The 18,832-nt window shown below is 39.3% G+C and overlaps 2 protein-coding genes across 4 annotated transcripts in view; one reads left to right on the top strand and one right to left on the bottom strand.

Annotated features, from left to right (window-relative positions):
• The window catches only part of ip6k1 (inositol hexakisphosphate kinase 1), a 38,439-nt gene extending 28,004 nt beyond the window's left edge, over positions 1-10,435 (bottom strand). Inside the window, exon 1 of one of the 2 annotated variants that reach the window (XM_005938887.3) lies at positions 9,807-10,435. The gene's annotated coding sequence lies outside the window, so the exon portion shown is untranslated. The remainder of the gene's footprint in view (positions 1-9,806) is intronic. The other variant, XM_005938886.3, reaches the window with a different exon arrangement.
• A 1,501-nt stretch (positions 10,436-11,936) lies between these two features.
• Positions 11,937-18,832, top strand: part of ccdc66 (coiled-coil domain containing 66) — a gene marked incomplete in the record, with an annotated part of 15,029 nt that continues 8,133 nt past the window's right edge. Inside the window, 7 exon segments of one of the 2 annotated variants that reach the window (XM_014338917.2) lie at positions 11,937-12,122; positions 13,333-13,391; positions 13,630-13,652; positions 13,822-14,061; positions 15,757-16,015; positions 16,099-16,252; positions 16,468-16,562. In XM_014338917.2, the coding sequence (XP_014194403.1) occupies positions 12,112-12,122; positions 13,333-13,391; positions 13,630-13,652; positions 13,822-14,061; positions 15,757-16,015; positions 16,099-16,252; positions 16,468-16,562 (841 nt within the window). 2 annotated transcript variants of the gene reach the window in all.

The raw sequence follows: 18,832 nt of genomic DNA, 5'->3' as shown, positions 1-18,832 counted from the left end.
GAACATAAAAACAACAAATGTCTCAAGTTTTGTTGTTGTACTGCTTGAAATTCCGTCTCCACCGTTGCTCGACACTGCGTGTATAGAGCAGGTAGTGCAACAATAGAAAAATAGTTGCGGGACAGGCACTGTGTAGCGTTTGTCTAGGTGTTGATCATTTTCCTAAATCCCTCGTTTTGCACAGTGTTGATGGGAGCCATATCTTTGGTCAGGTGATAAGTGATAGCCTCCGTAATTTCTTTGTGCCTGCGGGAGTTCGACGTGTATAGGGAAGCGCTGTATAAGGTTCCCGTTATTGATGTTTGGGTGGTTGACCGGGACGGATTTTCTCCTGTCACTTTCTCGTCATCCCTGACGTGCTCTCCGTTGTTTTTTCCCTGCTAATTTTAGCATCACACGGCACAGCTTCTGTATCACGTGGTATAAGGCTCCGCCCTTGTCATTTGTTGAGCAGGAAGAGTGAGCGCTTGTTTTCATGCAGATTACGTCCCGGATCAAAATGCGGTACAATCGTCGTCTTTTTTTTTTTTTTTTTTTTAAATCGTTGTCATTTGGAAATGAGATCGCACATAAGTATGAATTGAGATCGCGATTTTCTAACGATTAATCGTGCAGCCCTACCTTATACCCTGTCTGTTTCAAAGAAGGCCAAAACATGCCAACTGACATTTTTGCCCACTTTCCCATTGATAATAAAAATAATATATCATTAAAGAAATATCATTCCACAATTTTAATAAATACAATGTGAGAAAAACAATTATTCACAATTCATAACCCACTACAAAGCAATCACCTCACAACAAAAAACAGATTAATGGCCAACCAAGAGGAGAAAACCAACAAGTGTTTCCTGTCAGTGGACTTCTTACTGTTTAGCTGTAAGGACACACGTGCTGCATCTCTGAACTTTCTACATTTTATCCAACAGACATGAACATGAGAATACACACTTCTGACACAATACAGGAAGGACTTCTATCTAAAGACTGTGCCAATGTGCAGACTGTTTTTACAACTACAAAGATGGATGCTCCCTGCTACACACTATCCACACAGGTCATGCAGCTATTTCCACACAGTATGTCCTGTAGTATGTACTAGGCATGTTGTTGGTAACTCAATTATTGGTCCAATTGTCTGTGAAGGTTCTCAGTCATCCAGGTCATCGTAGTCAAAGGAGCTTGCAAAGAAGTCCAGACGCTTTTCTTTGCAAGCTCCTTTGCCTATTGGTCCAATTATTAAACGGCAGGAGTTGAAAATGAGACCACTCAAGCAACAGTCAAACTTGAAAAGTAGGTCGCCAATATAACTCACTGGTTTGAGCAGGTGACCCATATGCTGTAAGACTATTATAGGGCCTAAGTTTGAATCCACCAGGCCCTATGTTGTGTGTCTTCACCAAGGTGTATCTCTTCCATCCTTCCTGTCTTCTCTCCACAGTCCTATCACAATAAAGGCTAACCTCCACCCCAAAATTGAAAACTAAAATAAATGCTTAAGAGACATTTAACAAAATTTAAAAAAATAATAATAATAACATAATTTGACAATAAAATCATACGTTAAATGGCAGTGAATTGCCTATAGCTGCCTCCTGGCTCCTTTCTTTGGTCCAGTTTGTGGCAGCGCATGCCTCTCTTTGCCCTTGTTTACACAAGTAAGCTTCCCATGATGCAGGCAGAACAGTAGCTGCCTCTTTGAGGTAGCTTTATGCAACAAAATCAACAATTAGTCTTTGATTAAAACACTGTAAGGGCCCCTGTATGGGCTCAAATTGTGGTCATAAATATTTTGTACTTGTAAATCAGGATTTGTATGTGTAAAAAGAATTTGTGTGTGTGTAAAAAAGATTTGTGTGTGGACGTAAGTCCACACACAAATCTTTTACTTAATCTTTTACTTAAAAAATACGTGTGAAACTCTGCACTCAAGCTTCAACTTACAAGTACGAATTTTGACCCTGTTATTCTTCCTTTCATCTGATTGGCCAATGTCATGTCAATCACAAATTTAACTATCCAATCAGAGAACAGGCTGCTGAGCTCTGTGGGTTTTTGCAGCAGCTCTACCTGTACTAGATGCACCTGCTCCTTGTCGTTTCTATCTCTGACTTTATGTCCTCTACAAGAGTCCCAAGCAAAGGTTTAAGACCACTTAAAAATGGCATAAAAAAAATAATCTGATTTTGCATGGTTGGATCTTAACAAGGTTCCAAGTACAGCTTCAACATGCAACAAGAAGAAATGGGAGTGAGTTTTTTGACTATGCAATCTATTGAAAACAATGCTTAAACTGAATCAGGCAGTTTCACACAGGGAGATGACAGGGAGATCTCCCCCCGTATGTTCTAGAAAGACGTTTGATAACATCACACTGGATAATATAAAACCATAAAAACATTTTAAAACGTTTTGTTGTCTTTTTTACCACCACAAACAATTAACTATACCATTTACAACTGTCAGGATCCCATCTCTCACCCTTTACCTCTTTAGTGCAGTTCCATGAGGAGAAACATTCTAGAAAAATCCCCAAAAGACACCATCAACATCCTCAGCATATGTCAGCAGCTTGTGTTTCACTGCTGAATGGTTGTATCAGTGCAGTGTAGCATGACTAGGTTAAACGATGCTAAATAAAGGCTGGAGGCTGGTACTGCTGACACACAAACAGGAAAAGGTTTCCAGTAGTGTTCAGGTTTCTAAATGAGAGACGCCAGTTTAAGTGTAACAGATAATTAATCAATCCATATACATAACTGTGTTCTCAATAGCAATCCCAGAAAAAAGGAGAAGGCAAGGATGAACAACGGTTCATGATATAATAATGATGCCACGAGGAGGCTCGGAAAGAACAGAGGAAGTAGATCCAGCTGTTTTGCAGTATCATGCAGTCCCATGGGAAAAACCCTCCCCCCCCCAAAAAAAACCAAAACACATCTGTCATTGTCAAAAATCACAAACTACAACATGGAAGAAACACAAATACACACACAGCTGCTGCCAGGGTCCCCTAACACAACCAAACAGCTGCTGAGAAATACACACACACACACACACACACACACACACAGGGCTGGGTATGACGTCAGAGAAATGTCAGTTTGCATCGGTCAAAACAACCACCAAGACCACACACGTCTACCATATGGGCTCCTTTTTCACCACAAACTCAAGATGGTAGTGTCAACATGGCAACCAAAACTCAACATGTCAGTCTGTCAGCTGAAACGCCTGTCATGTCAAGTTCATGGTTAAACTTGTGGCATTGGTAAAAATTGGTTTCTCATACTCTGATGTTTGTGAACTAGTTCTGTGTAAAACATAGAGCAGAGGACTGAAATTTATGAAGCAGGTTTAGCAGGATTTGCGAAGTTACTTCAGGATTAACTTTTCAGGGTTACTTCTTAGCACCACAACAATAACTTATTTTGCATGTCCAAAATGCTCTGGAACACGTTGCGTTTTGAGATAAAAGATCAAATTGTGCAAAATCATCACCAAGTGATTCTCTGGAAAATAGCGTCACCATTCCTGGAAAATTCTGTGAGCCAGGTGCAGACAGTTAACAGGTATAAGTGTTGAACAGTGTTTAAAGGCTTTTAAGGGTATCCCACAAAAGTTGATTCTGTTCATCTGGACAATCTTTTAAGGGTAACTAGACATATCTTAAGTATAAATACCTAAAGGTTTTGGGGGGGTTGGTTTTGGAGGGGAGGGAGTGCATCTAAATTATCTTTGGAAGAGCCAAAGACAGTATCAGGTTCAAAGAGTTAAAGTGTATCTAAAATCCAGGGTATAATTCACATGATTTGTACTAAAGGTTTAACTCTTTAGTTAAACTCATAGGTTTAACTCTATGAGTTTAACTAAACTACTCATAACATCTATGAGTTAAACCTTTAATTTTATCCTCATATGAAGCATTTCACTCATCAGTGATTGGTCACTAATGAACATTCCAGGCTCCAGTTGCCTACCCACCCCACCTGAAATGTCAAATGACTTCTTCTTTACAGTTATTGGTGGTCGCTCTCACTTGTTTTTGCATAAAGTTGCTAAATGTCATTGACCTTCTATGATCAATTCTATTCACTTCCTGTGTGAATGCAGAGTTAGTTAAAATTATTTGCCTGGGTATGTCAAAATTTTTTTTGATAGCATTAAAAATCTATTAAAAATGTTTATTTTTATTATTGAGATATTAAAACTATCTTTATAAAAAGTTCACAAAAGAATGTATTAAACTTATCAGAATTTATTTTCATTAAGAATACAGACCCTATAGTTGGAATTCAATGCAACAAACAAATAGTCCATCTTTTATTACAAAGATTTGAATCTTTCTGCATCCATTTGCCTCCTCCCTCTTCTTATTTTCACTTTTATTTACTTTTTCCCCTGATAATCTCCTCTTAGATGCTTACAGAGTTGCAAAAATTCATTTATTCTTTCAGATTCTTTTGGCAATGTTGCTTTGACTCTTCTCTCTGGCATCTTCTACAGGGCATCAGGTGACTGGAAGCCACCTTGTCAGCTTGTATTTTGGTCCAGAAATATTCATGGTGCCATTTAGAAATGTCATCTCCCCATCACCTTTCGCAGCTCGATATCATTATAGTCCCTCCTTCATTCTTTACTTTGCACTTCACCGAGGTGGTCCTGGTGAGGTTAGAACCAAACTATTGTATTCTGGTCTCATCAGACTAAAGATGTGCCCCCAGTACTCATCAGGCATCTTTTCATGTTTGTTACCAAACTTTATTCACGCTGAAAAAGAAGGAATGGTTTATTTTCTTGGATGTTGTCCTTGTTCACGGGTAATTTCATATCCATATGCACGCAATTAGGCTCATCAGAAATCACAGGTGTAGTCCATTTTGTTCCAATTATCCTTAGTTATCTAATTAGTGTGTCAGTAATCACTTTTGTTGAACTAAGTTTCTACTCTGGAGCTATTCAGTATTTTAATGCAGCGCTCAAATTTCTTAAATTATTTAGTATTTTTATTTAAATGAAATTTAGGCCCGCACAGTTTAACTGGATGCAGACAAAACAAAATTGATACTGAAGGCAGACAACTGAGGTCAGAGAATGAATGCTTGTTTACTGCCTATTAAGAGACACCTGGGACTCCATTCAACATAGGGCTGTTCGATATAACGATATATATTGGATGACGATATAAAAACGTCTATCGTTTCATTTTACGCTATCGTTTGTTTCGTGGTGTCGCAAAATAAACTGTTTAAGGCAATATTTTTTCACCGTTTTGATGGTCACTGTAGTGGCTATATTAATTTCTTAAAGTTCTCTCTTTCTCTTATATTTAATATAACCACACTACGGACGGACAAGCGCCTGTTTTTATGCGTTGTGGTTAGCAACAACGACGGTAACACCATCGCATGTCCACTTGTTTATGTACCACATAAACCATTCACAATAAAGCTCAAGATCCTGTTGAGACTTTTCAAAATAAACTGAATCACGTGAAAGAGCAGATTATTTACGAATGAGAAGTAAAAAAGAGCCGCCAGGTGCTAAAAAATAAACCTTAGACTCAAACGTTAGAACAGACTTTTCCCCGCAGCACGCCGTGTAATAAATACAAAGAATTTATTCCACAAATAAGTAGTCACATGATGTCACAGAGAACTGAGGGTTCAGAAAGTCATTGAACTAAAAAGCCATTCAGCTACAGCAAATTATGTTTCTAAGACAAATCTCAGAAGGCTGTAAAAGGAAGTTTCATTTTGATGCGTTATGAATTTTATGGCAGAAGGCTGGGTTATATGTTACAGCTGTACCACAAGATCAAAGATCTGTCACTCTCTCATTATGAAACTTTCTGCACATATTGAGCTGACATCCTGAAGTCAATGAAGCCTTTTTCTTGACTCTTTGTTGACTGGTCTTTTGTAATTATCTTAATTTGGACTGTACATTATATGAAAGGTCTGCATCTGGCATTGATGTTTGATTAAATTTAAACATCTCAAGAAAACCTAATGAGCCTGGATAGTGACTGGTGGTACACCAAATCTGTTTGGTGCCACAATTAATTACTATGTCATCAGTTGATATTGATATTCATCATGATATAAACCAAATCAGTACTTCTGTTAAAGGTTAAAAGTGAGATGTGAACACACAATGGTTAATTTTGGTTTGTTTATTATTCATTTTCTGTCAGGAACTGAACATGACACATGTACGACATGTATTTCAATGAAGTAACATAAGCATCTATTATAAACTAAAACCTTAATTCTGACAATTTCAGATTTGGATCAGATGCCCAATTTGACCCCACTTGATGTAACAGTGAAGTAAGACAGAAATGGGGGGAAGTGCGGTCTAATAGAAATGTTTAAGGCCATGGCGTTAGTAACTAGGGTTGTGCAATAGCATAGAAATAGCAAAAACACCTGTATAATTGTTTTTGTGATCTAGATGTTTAATATTGCAATATCATTGCTAAGGCAACAGGTTGCTTTTACATTCCTAGTGCACAATGATGACAAAAGATGAAACAAGGGCATGTCAGAGAGCGAGAGCAGTGCATGGATTTAGAAAAGGAGCTACTTTGACAACCTCCACCAAATCACTTACCCTGACTTAACAACCCAAGATGACAATAGTTTGGTTCTAAACAACTGTAAAACATTTCATCTGTACTGCCACTGTTCTGTGTTTATGACTCACTACATAAGCCATACAGACCATTGATCAGTCTTTCAGTTTGCATGGCTGCAGAGACCCATAGATTAAGTGCTGCGGGTGCGTCAACCTAACATGCTGTAGTTTTAACTCTCTTCCAGTCACATGAATAGTTCAACTTAGTGGTATTCTCATCATAATTAGACTTTCTTTGCTGTCTATCAAGCTATTGATGGAATGAGTTCTATCAAATTAATATTGAACATTTTTTATTGAAGAAAGTTATTTTTGACAATTATCATTTTAACACTCACTGCTACATTAAATCAAACTGAAACATAACATAAGCGTCCTGTTGAGGACTAACTCCCTGTGTCAAAGTGTAGATTATTTATTTTGAGTTGTTCTTTTTTTGCATTGTCATATTTTATGCATTATTTCTTAAATTTAAATACCTTAAGATTTTATGAATTCCTGGTCCTTTAAGAAGAAAGAAAGTGTACTTTATTGATCCCCGTGGGGAAATTCCTCTCTGCATTTAACCCATTCACTCAGTGAAGCAGTGGGCAGCCATTGGGCGCCCGGGGAGCAGTGTGTAGGGATGGTACCTTGCTCAGGGGTACCTCAGGGTAGCTGTTCAGGAGAATCGAACCCCCGACCTTCGGAGGGGGTTCAGAATTCAGCGTATATTGCGGGATAGACAGGATCCTTTAGCTCAGCGCAACAGTGTGCTCATAGAGAGATATCGATTTTCCCGTGAGGGTATTATTTACTTAACCAACTTGTTGACGAGGGGGTGCAGGACCACCACCTGTCTTTTTTTGCTCTGCCCTTTTCTTGGTTGCTGTTATAAACACACAAACAGATTATTTCAGGGTCTCTTTTCAAGAGACTAAAAGCAATATAAGTGATAAATATTACCATTCTGTAGAATATTCTTATATTTCACTTTTACTTGTTCCCATGTTCTAGTGGGTCCTGTTGTGGCTCTAATGTGAAAGAGGATATAATGTAATATAATATAATATGATATAATGCAATATAATATAATAAATTTACCCTACCGCCTACTGGTGTTGGCCAGAGGGGCCGATGGTGCGATATGGCAGCCTCGCTTCTGTCAGTCTGCCGCAGGACAGCCGTGGCTACAACCGTAGCTTGCCTCCACCAGTGTGTGAATGTGAGAGTGAATGAATAGTGGCATTGTAAAGCGCTTTGGGTGCCTTGAAAAGCGCTATATAAATCCATCCATCCATCCATCCATTCGCTTCCGCTTATCCTTTTCAGGGTCGCGGGGGGGCGCTGGAGCCTATCCCAGCTGTCATAGGGCGAAAGGCGGGGTACACCCTGGACAGGTCGCCAGTCTGTCGCAGGGCTAACACATAGGGACATTATTATTATTATTATTATTATTAAATTACTTACGAGTATAATTTGTCAGCAACTTTCTGCCAGCCCTCTCTCCTTGCTTTTGCAGCCTTTGCAGTGTTCCCTTGCGTTTTAATTAAACTCTGAAACTCCTGAAATCCCTCAATCAAGAGTTCTTGCTCTGCTGCCGAAAAATACCGAGCGCGCTCCTTCGACATTTTCGTCGACCAATTAAAGGGTTGCCGATCAATGTTTCTACTATCGATGCATAGCCCCTGTTAAGCCACCCAGTGATCTCACATTACTTCATCCAGCTATACTAATCGTCAACAACAGCTGCGTTCGGAGAACCGGAATAGCGAGCTCAAAGTTAGCGCGATGATTTGATCTTGGATGTAGTAAGCGGGGTACGAAGAACGGACCCCAGTCCATGATTGATAGTGTTCCTTTGTGTGTTTTTCTATCCAGGTATGCTTTTACTGCAATGGTGTGTGTGTTTGAAATCATTGTTATGCTAAAAAAAAAAAAATTTTAAAAAATGAAACTGTTCCCAATCAAATGCTTTCCGGTTGGTGCTGCATGGTGTTTAAAAAAATTTCATGGTACTTTCCTGCATTTACAGTTATACCAGTTTTGACAAGATCTCCAAAATGCTTTAAGATATTTTATACAGCCACCCTTCTATAAAGCCATTTGTGACATGGCTTCAGTGAACAGTAGCTGAATCAACTGAAGCGCCAGATGGAACTCTCAGGTCTTGTGTCAGGTCTTTGTAGGATTGTTTCTCCACGCCAAAATATAGTTATTTTTTCAGATTCCGATTGGGAAACTTTAATAATTCCAAAAAGGGCATTTTCTAGCTTACCCACACACTCAAACTCACACAACCTAGTCTTATAGTTTTGGGCCAATAGCGCTTCGAGAATCACCTTGTTGGTGCAAAAATACAATTTTATGTCTATCAAACTGTGTTATCTTTAGATATTTTCACAGATTTGACTAAATGAATGGGAGCAAATTATGTGTTATGCAACAGGCTGCCACTAACCACTTGTCTAAGGATATACTTGGTTGCTGGTTTTTTACCAAGCTGACAGTTTTGCGTAGACACAACACTGATTCATCCTTTGAGTTAGAAGCCTTTTTATGCTTGAATGATTCATAGGTCAATCTTAAGTTTCTGAAGAAACAAAAAAATATTCTGAAAATGATCAGGTACAAGGACTGAAAACGAGTGGGGGAAAAAAATCCAGAAAGCGAGCAGAACTATTATTGCTCAAGTTCACTTCAAAAAATTTACAAGAAAGTCTGGCTCCTTGGAAGCCAAAATATAAAGAAATGAGGACACATTCAAACCTTTTGCACAGCACTGTTACATACCAGAAATGTAATGATCAGAAATTTATATTAAGACCTGGAAACCTCGTCAGTCATCACTGAGCTTAGCTGACTGATGCCTGAGAAGAGGCTGTTAGCTGCTGGTTATATAGAAATACATAGGAGCCACAGAAACCACCGCATCCTCTGCAGAAACGCCACAGAGCAGAAGTAAAGCGGATGAGTCGGTTTATTTACTAACACTGTCGCCATTTGTGGAGCAGCAGCATCACACCCAGAAAAGCTACGATTAAACCCGGGCAAATCTTCATAAAATGCCAGGTAGCAATACCACCACCACCAACCCATCCCAGTATGCCACACTGGGCAGCCCATCTGACTCCATCAGCCTCCCTTAAAACCATATTTACCCCAGCCAAACTTTCAGGAACCCACCTCTTGTTGGAAATCTTGTGAGCGACACAGCCCCGTTTCCAGCGGTCAGAACCGGAGCTGATGTTACCTGCTATTGGCGTGGTTGTCTCCTACATATCCCGTTTGTAGAATCGGTACCATGTTAGTTAGCGTTAGCTGTCAGATTGGACAGCTTCTTGACCTTAGCCTGACAACATGCTAGCTAGCTAAGTCAGCCAGACTCGTTTTCAAACGGCTTAGAGTTAAAATAAATCTTCCCGTTGTTTCATTTTCATGTCAGTGGAAAACCTCTCTTCTTCAACTAATGCTCCGAGTGTCGGACTCTGACGGTAAACACTGGTCTGACTCTGCCGTTTGAGCAGCGGTGCATGCTAACACTAGCGGCTAACATTACGCAGTCTCTCCGGTTAGAGAGGCACCGAGCTGTCACGATAGCTACTCACCTTCAGGAGCATCGAGTGGACGGGGAGCAGACTCCGCAGAGGTGTCGCTGGAGGTGCTTCAGAGACTGGAGAGGTTGATTAATGTCGCTCTACTGTAGCCAAACTCTTTAACGGCGAAGAAAAACATCCAGGAGGAGGCTAACGTCAGCCTGTTTGGATTTTACGGTTCATCTGCGTGACAATGGCGGCTTAGTGCCATCTTCAGGTCACAACAGGAATTACAGTTTCTTACGACCCTACTCGCAAGCTGCAGACTTTTTTTCGTTTACCAGGATTGTTAACCAAAAATAAACTTAAAGCTTTATCTGGGGAAGAAACATGAGGAATAATCCTTTTATAACTGCTGCAAGCCAAAAGTCACCACTAGTCTGAAGTTACATGAATTTTCAAATGGAGTGGCATACAGGAGGTGGGTTAGGGAGGCATATATGAATAGTTATTCAGAAATAAATACAGTGCAGATAATTGATGTGGAACTTGTTTAGGTGGCATTCGCGTTCTTACCTTACTTACTTAATATGCAAATCATATGCATTATATTATTTAATCATAAGTACATTTATTTATATTTTAATATTTGGGATTTTACTGGGGTGATCTTGAGAATCATGACAAATTATCTTTGTTTCCTGTTTTTTGTACTTTACATTTTTGTGTTATGTAACTGTTATTTGAATATATTTGGTATACACAAGGTTAAAGACAACTTGTAAAAAACACATATTAATCGAGAAATCTCATTCAAGAAATAACTTAAACTTTAAAAAAAAGAAGAAAAGAAATACGAACAGTGAGTTCTTACAAAAACCTTGAAATGTCTTTAGTTTTGATCTCAATTGGTTTCAGTTTCCAAAACAAAAAATAATGAGTAGACATTGTTTATTAAATTGGGACGTTTACATGACTGCTTTACAGTTATGTAAACTGTTGTCTGAACCTTTCGAACGCCTCTGGCAACAACAACAAGAGCAACAACAACAATAACAGTACAATAATACAATATGACTTAAATTCATTAATGATTAATTAAGGTCATAAATACTGATATTATTTAAACATAAACACTTAAAGAACTAACTGACTGCAGATGCTACACTAACAGTGTTGATAAAACTGCAATTAAAGTGGATAAAAGAAGCTAAGATTTTGAAAATAAATCATGATATGGGGTGGTTATGATGAGATGATTATTCTTTGATGTGATGAATACTTTGTTTATCCCATATTTGGGAAATTATTTTTGTTACAGTAGTTATGTTCAGTAGTTATGTTATGATACTGTAAGCGAGGTGGGGACATAAAAAAGCAAACAAAAAAGCTGTCCCAATATAAAGAACAAACCACAATATACATAAATATGAGTGACTTAAAAGGATGACTACATAAATTCGTCTCACTGTAATTCGTCTCACTGTAAACAACGCATTAACTGAAGGGAGGCTACCTTCAGAACCCCTTTGAAAAGTAAAAAAAAAATCAAGTCGATCACGGTGATCACTGTGACCCTCATTCACACAACATTTATACTGCCTTCCGGTAGGTGGTGGACCATTTATATAGCTAATAGAGGTAGCAAGCTGATGGGAAAAGGCTTAATCGTTTGCCTAATTCCGAGTTACTTTAAATGCAACATCGTTTAAATCTTTCAAATGAAGACATGTGATTGGCTGTTAATTTTAAACATGATAAAGAATTAGCCAATCAGTGACACTTTTCTTGGTCGTCGCCAGCAACGAACATACACTGTTTGTACATAGAGGAACCAGCAGTTTGGCCAGTCAGAGCCTGACAAAAGCGATTTTATAAAGCTGTACGTCATGTGCTGAGTTTCCACATCTGGTTTTATACGGCCCTAGGTAGACGCGTAGCCGTCTTCTGTCGGCATGAATCTCGGGTGAGTCTTCCTTATAACGGTAAGGGGAGTTAGCTTAGGCTAACATGGGTCGAATGTGTCGCAGTGAAATGAAGGGGATTATTTTAGCTTAAAACCGAAGAGAATCAATACATAACATGACCCATTTTAAAAACACTACATTGCAGCAATAAAAGAGGGGAGGTCAACCTGCAAAGGTCCCCATGAACCTGACTACAGCTCTTACAAACAACTCAGAAAATTTCACCGTGAGACTGGTGTGCATCAAAACATCTTAGCATTGTATTGATTTACGGGCACAAGGTTTGGAGCCGTAAGTATAGTCGAACAGTTAGAAGTTTGGTTCTGTACATCAGTTTTCAGCGTTTAATTGAGTTTTCCAGGTTTTGCATTAACTGTTTGGGAATTGCAGCTGTTTTTAGTCACATTTGTATGTGCGCAAAATAAATTTGGCAAACTAACACAATTTTAAATACTTGGATGACAATCCTTTTCGTCACTTGAGATGCTCTGCAGACTTACTGTAGCCACCTTCAGTTTCTGCTAGTTTGTGGATTTCTAAGCCTTCAGTCTGGTCTTCAGTAGCTGAAAAGCTTGCTCTATTGGAGTGAGATCAGGTGACTGACTTGGGCATTGTACAATATCCTATTTCTGTGCCTTGATAAACTCTTGGAATACTTTTTTGGTATGCTTTGGGTCATTATTCATTTGTACTGTGGAGCACAGTGTGATCAGTTCTGCAGCATTTGTCTGAATCAGCAGAGTAAAGCTTGGTACACTTCACAATTAATCCTACTACTTCTGTCAGCTCTCACATCATCACTATAAGATAAATAAGGATTATTTTGAACTGTGAATATGTAAAGCTTCTGTAGTACAATAATAAAAAATATGGAGTGGAAATTGAGCATACACCAACCACTTAGACTAGATAATGAGACTTAAATACAGTATCGATCTTTGCCCTGTACTGACTCATAAGATGTGATTGTGTGACGTTTCATAAATGGGACATTTAAGCGAAGAAAAACCATGACCCTCCTGTGGTTGGACTGTTTTTATTTGAGTGCTGTTTCAGTGATCCTGATCCCATATTTTGACTTGGACAAAACACACTTTGAAAAATGAAAGTAGAAACAGTTGGTTCTGTAGGTGCAGTACAGCTACAGTATAATTTTTGGTGTTTATTGTGTTTTTTCTGTGCCCTAATCGATGTTGTGTTTGTGAACAGGGACGGCCTGCTTTTTGAACTTGAAAATGGAAAACCCAAGTTGATTTTGCTCAGTCATGGTGAGACCTTTAAGCTTTTATAATCTACATTTTAATCTTAATTTTGGATGTGCAGAAAAATAGTGTTTTCCATCCAAATCTATCCATAGCTCTTTGAGTAATCCTGTTAACAAACGCACAGTTAACAGTCAGTTAACCTTCCTGGTAAAGCTGTGTTTTGACACTGTGAAGATTACTTTATGTAAAATTCCTATTTTTCAAAATTATACTTACTACTCCCATGCCTGTTCCACTGCAGGTGTTGATAAAAATCCAGCAAAGGTAGGACTCCAATTTAAAGTTGGGCTATTATATTCTCATGAAAATGTGTTTATCCAAATACCTTTGGTGACATATTGTTTATGTTTCTAATGATCAGTAACAATTGCATGATGGTCTGTCGGCTTTATGACTGTTATAGTTTTGTCTGATCTGGTGTGTTTCCTCACAGCTGTCCTTCAGGCCTGGAGCAGCAAACATCCTCAGCTGCCGGCAGACCTCCTGTGTGTCAGATGTACAGGGGGAGGAGCGTCCACCCCGACAGCTGGCAATGAGGCACAGAGGGGCCAGGAGTAAGGCAGGAGGAGCAGGTGCATCTGTCACCTCCAATACTGAAGGGAAGAGTGCCAGCTTGACTTCAATGAAAACACATGATCATCACAAAGTTGGCATCGTCAAAGCTGTGGCCAAGGTAAGGATCTGGTTTAGCATACCTGTAAATGTTTGGACACATTTTCAAAAAAGCTTCTATGAAATAATAAAATGATAACATAACATTTTTTATTTGTTCCTCTCCGACTTGGTCCCACTCACACATAAAATCCAAAGGTGAGTGAGCAGGATATTGTTAGTCTCACTTGCTTTCTGTTGAATCTGAAGTTCTTCAATGGTTTTTGTTCACATTTTTTTTTACTGTTTTTCTTAACTGGCTGTTCTATTTATAGACATTTTTCCCAATTTGTATTGCTTTTTTTATTCAGTCTCCTACTACATTTTCCTTTGTTTTTGTTAATATTGTAATTTCTTGCTTTACTTTTTTCACTTCAGTTGTTCTGAAGATAATTTTCTTCTTTTTTGTGATCTAAATGTGATCGACCTTCTTTTCTTCTTGTGCATCTAAAGACCACTTTCAGAACTCTCTGGAAGACCAGTTATGACCACTTGTGCCACTTTTCTTCTATACTTTAATCATAGACCGCAAACATGCACAGAGAGCAAACATCAACTTCTATTTCAACCTTGCACAAATTTCATGTGAGGGATCATTGCTGGTGACAAGACTCCACAGTTTCCAAGCCAGAAGGCAGCCCATCGAGTGAAAAGCAAGACTAGGAGCATGCTCATTACATTTTTATTTATTTTTTTTTTCTCCATGATTTGTCTCCTAGGGTGAGATTGTCAACAGAGATTTCCGCTGAATGCTCTGTCAGATGTCCTGAGGCATCTGACAGAGAGCATTTGGTTGAAAGGGTTTGAACTGTGGTGCCATCATATGCTGGCACACAGCACATTAAAAACACAGCAGTTTTGGGAGGGGTTTTTGCCACACCAACACAATCTTTGCTCACCAACTGTCTCACTTTCCACATATATTTTCCTGTGACTTTGTTTACTTCATAAAAAAATTAAAATAAATTTCAAGGATCATTGCTTTGACATACTGGAGGAGATGCATTATAGCAGAGAAAATGGGACTATTTCTTATAAATTCTCATGTACATATGTATATAAGAAGTATGTACGTGTTTTTCATGTTTTGTATTTTTGTTCTGTTGATGCACTACTGGTTTAGAGTTATTACTGTCTAGTTCAAATACTTTGGGGTTCTTTGGATTCTATCACTTATTTGGATGCAGGCAATGGGGGAAGCAGCCTAAGCAGAGATTCCTAGATATTCGTCTCCTACCTACTTCATCCAGCTCCTCTGGGTGGGGAAACAAAGGCCCTTCTAAGCCTGCTGAGGCCCACAATCTCCCCAGCATGTTGTGGGGTCATCTCTTAGTAGAAAATGCCTAAAACACCAGTTGCAAGTGTTGTTCCCATTATATTCCTTAACCATGGGTTCTTTTGATGTGAAAGAGCAGCAGGTCTACTCTGAGCTCTTCCTGAATGACTGAACATAGACACATTTGTGCAAAAATTAATTTGTACTGCTTGTATCTGCGATCTTTTTCATTCAGGCACTATCTGTAGGTCATCGTCAAAAGACCTACAGGTACACCGGTAATTTAACAGTTTAACCTTAACACTTGGCTTTCTCTTCACCACAACAGACTGTCCATACTGTGCACTATTTATAAAATAGGGTATTGTAAGTTGCCTTAAATTTAAAATAACTCTGTAACTGTCTCCCCTCAACCATTGATTTTCTGTCTTTCTGCTGAAGGTAAAGTCAGACAGGCAGAAACACAGTATTACTCTTGGGCCCCTGAGAGCCGGTGAGAAAACGGGGCAAGCGGGAAACACTAGGACTCGAGGAGCTGGAAAGGCAGGATTTAAAGACCCAGCAGCCAGTAGGGATGCAGCACTGAAGGACAGCATGGTGTGTCTGACCAGTGAGCAGCTGCAGCACATCCTCAGCACTGTCCAGACCTCCAACAATATGCAGCACCCACCAGAGGATGACAAGACTCAAGGAAGCAATGGTAGAGTGGTGCACTGAGAAGGACTGAAGCACAGAGTGAAGAGCAATTTAAAAAGTTCATTTTTTTTTTTCCCACCCTTTCAGGAAATCAAACAAGCTCAAAATCTGGCTACTCACAGAATGAAGGAGGAGGAGGCAATATGAGGGAGGAAGACAGAGGAGGAGGAGGGGAGGGAATAAAGAAAGGAGATGGAGAAGGAACAGATTCAATGGGACCCTCACAACAGAAAGACAACAAGTGAGGAGCTTGTCACAGTTCTTGTAGCAAAATCAAATTCCCCTTGATGCATACCTACTGTAGATGGCAGTCAGTGTATAGGACTCTGGAAATTTAGCTGACTCTTTAATTCAAGCATGAATATAGATAGACAACACAAATGTCACATCATTGTTACAGCAGATCCAAAAAAAATCAAGTTTTTAAGATGTTGTGATGATGCTGTTGTTCCTCAGGTTGTCTGGAGGTATGTTCAGCTGGCTGGAAGAGCGACAGTCAGACAGCAAGGCAGCCATCGAAGCTAAGAAGGCTCAGTGGAAGAAAGAACTCGGTACGTACAGTTACACACACGCAGGCATTTTAAACCAGTAATCCTCATGTATATTAAGAATGGTGACAGTTATACCAGAGAGTTTGAGCATCATTGTATGGCTCTGGTAAACCTGCTGAACAGCAAAGAGCAAACACAGTAAGAGTTTAGTTATTGTTTTATCTTATATTGTCTTGACTCACCTCAGCCTGAAATCAAGCCTCAGTTGATGTTAAAAAATCAGAATGAGGAAAAATGTCAGTTGTTCAGCACGGTGGCACGGTGGTTAGCACTGTTGCTGCACAGCAAGAAGGTCCTGAGTTCAATTCCACCATCAGGCCGGGGTCTTTCTGTGTGGAGTTTGCATGTTCTCCCCGTGTTTGCGTGGGTTCTCTCCGGGTACTCCGGCTTCCTCCCACCGTCCAAAGACATGCAGCTTGTGGGGATAGGTTAATTGATTAATCTAAATTGTCACTAGGTGTGAATGTGCAAGTGAATGCGAGTGTGAATGGTTGTCTGTCCCTATGTGTTAGCCCTGCGACAGACTGGCGACCTGTCCAGGTTGTACCCCGCCTTTCGCCCTATGACAGCTGGGATAGGCTCCAGCGCCCCCCGCGACCCTGAAAAGGATAAGCGGAAGTGAATGGATGGATGGATGGAAAAATGTCAGTCACTTTGCATTGCTGGTTTTGCTATTTATGAAACAGCAGAGAGGCGTACTACGAAGCAATTAGACACAGCTGTAATTTCTTTTGGGTAGCTGTCTTGACAAAACTTAAAACCAAAGTTAAGAGATGACCATTAATATGATGATGGTTATCACTTTCTGCTGCACATTAACGGGGGTGTTTTGCTTGTCATGTCACTTTTCTTCTGCACGTAATTGATCGTTCTGCTTACTTAGGAATCCTAATCAGAGGAATGGACAATAGACAAACATAAGGAATGTAAAATAATGACACAGCAAAGGACAACACAGGTGCTGCATGTAAGCCAAGTGAGCAATGCTGCAGAAAATCATTACGTGTACTTCTTGTGTGCACATTAGAGCTCTGAGACTTTAAACTTGATCCATTTACATGCCGTTTTATAATCAGTAGCTTCAGACTCTGTGCCACAGCCTATTTACAAATGTGCCTTTAGTTTGTGGACACATGACTCTTTGTTGTATTTGCTATGATGTGAGAAGTGTGGGGGGGGGAAGAATTGGCAGCAGATTAGAGTAAAGTATGAAATTATATTTATGCATTTTCTACTTTAGAAACTGAATTCTTGAGAAAATATAATACGAACAGTTTGTCCTGCAGTAAATTTGCAGCAAGGCTTGCTTCAGTGGTGTCAGTAAAATATGGCTCCACAGGTTGCATGTATAAAATATATTCTGTCTGTAGAGAATGTAAAATGCATTTTGAGCATGCTGTCATTAAAGGAAGTTTATTTTAAATTGGATTGTGTTATATATTCAACATAAGTTACTCTGGTCTTATCAGGTAAAAAGAAAGCCACTTTCATAGCCTGAAAAAAAAAGTAAATTTAGTGTTTACACACCTCACTAATGTATGATTATTACTTATTAGTTAGACCATCTGGATTTTCAGCACAAATGTACTGAACTATGAGGGGAAAACATCCAGCGAGACGTCAGAAGCCAGACAGGATAGATTTCATTTACTCAGTCCCTTTTTTGCTGAACAGAGAATCTGCTCCAACCTACTGGTACCACAAACCAAAGTGCAAAATGTAGTTTGTAGTATCAAGTCTGCAGATGCTCAGTCAGAAACAACAACCTGACTCCATGGAGCTTTGTGTCAACAGTCCTAGCTTCTGCTGGTGGTGTAATGTTCAGGGGAATGTTTCCTTGGCACACTTTGAGTCCATTAATGCCAACTGCTCATGATGTGAACACCACAGGCTCTCTGACTGTTGTTGATGACCATTTCTTTATATGGTCACAATTTAATGGCTCCAAGAGCACAATTACACCAGAGTGTGCATAATGAGTACTCGATGTTAAAACCTTTGTAGTGTTATTTAAGTAAGATTTTGACTTTGACTCTGAGTACTACTTTTCAACACTTTTGAAAAACCTTTTTTTTTTTTGTTTTTTTTGTTTTTTTTGTTTTCCAAAATCAGCGTTTAACCTTGTGACGTTTATTTTAATGTATAGGTAACCTGAAATGACATACTGATAGGTCAACACTGGCAATGACTCCTGTTATCAAAGAGTCAAAGTGTGTGTGTGTGTGTGTGTGTGTGTGTGTGTGTGTGTGTGTGTGTGTGTGTGTGTGTGT

This window comes from Haplochromis burtoni, unplaced genomic scaffold (assembly GCF_018398535.1).
Source record: "Haplochromis burtoni strain Fernald_Lab_line unplaced genomic scaffold, NCSU_Asbu1 Contig_183, whole genome shotgun sequence".
Taxonomy (NCBI): domain Eukaryota; kingdom Metazoa; phylum Chordata; class Actinopteri; order Cichliformes; family Cichlidae; genus Haplochromis; species Haplochromis burtoni.
Note: the sequence above shows the minus strand (reverse complement) of the source record. Positions and strands in the feature narration are given on the sequence as shown.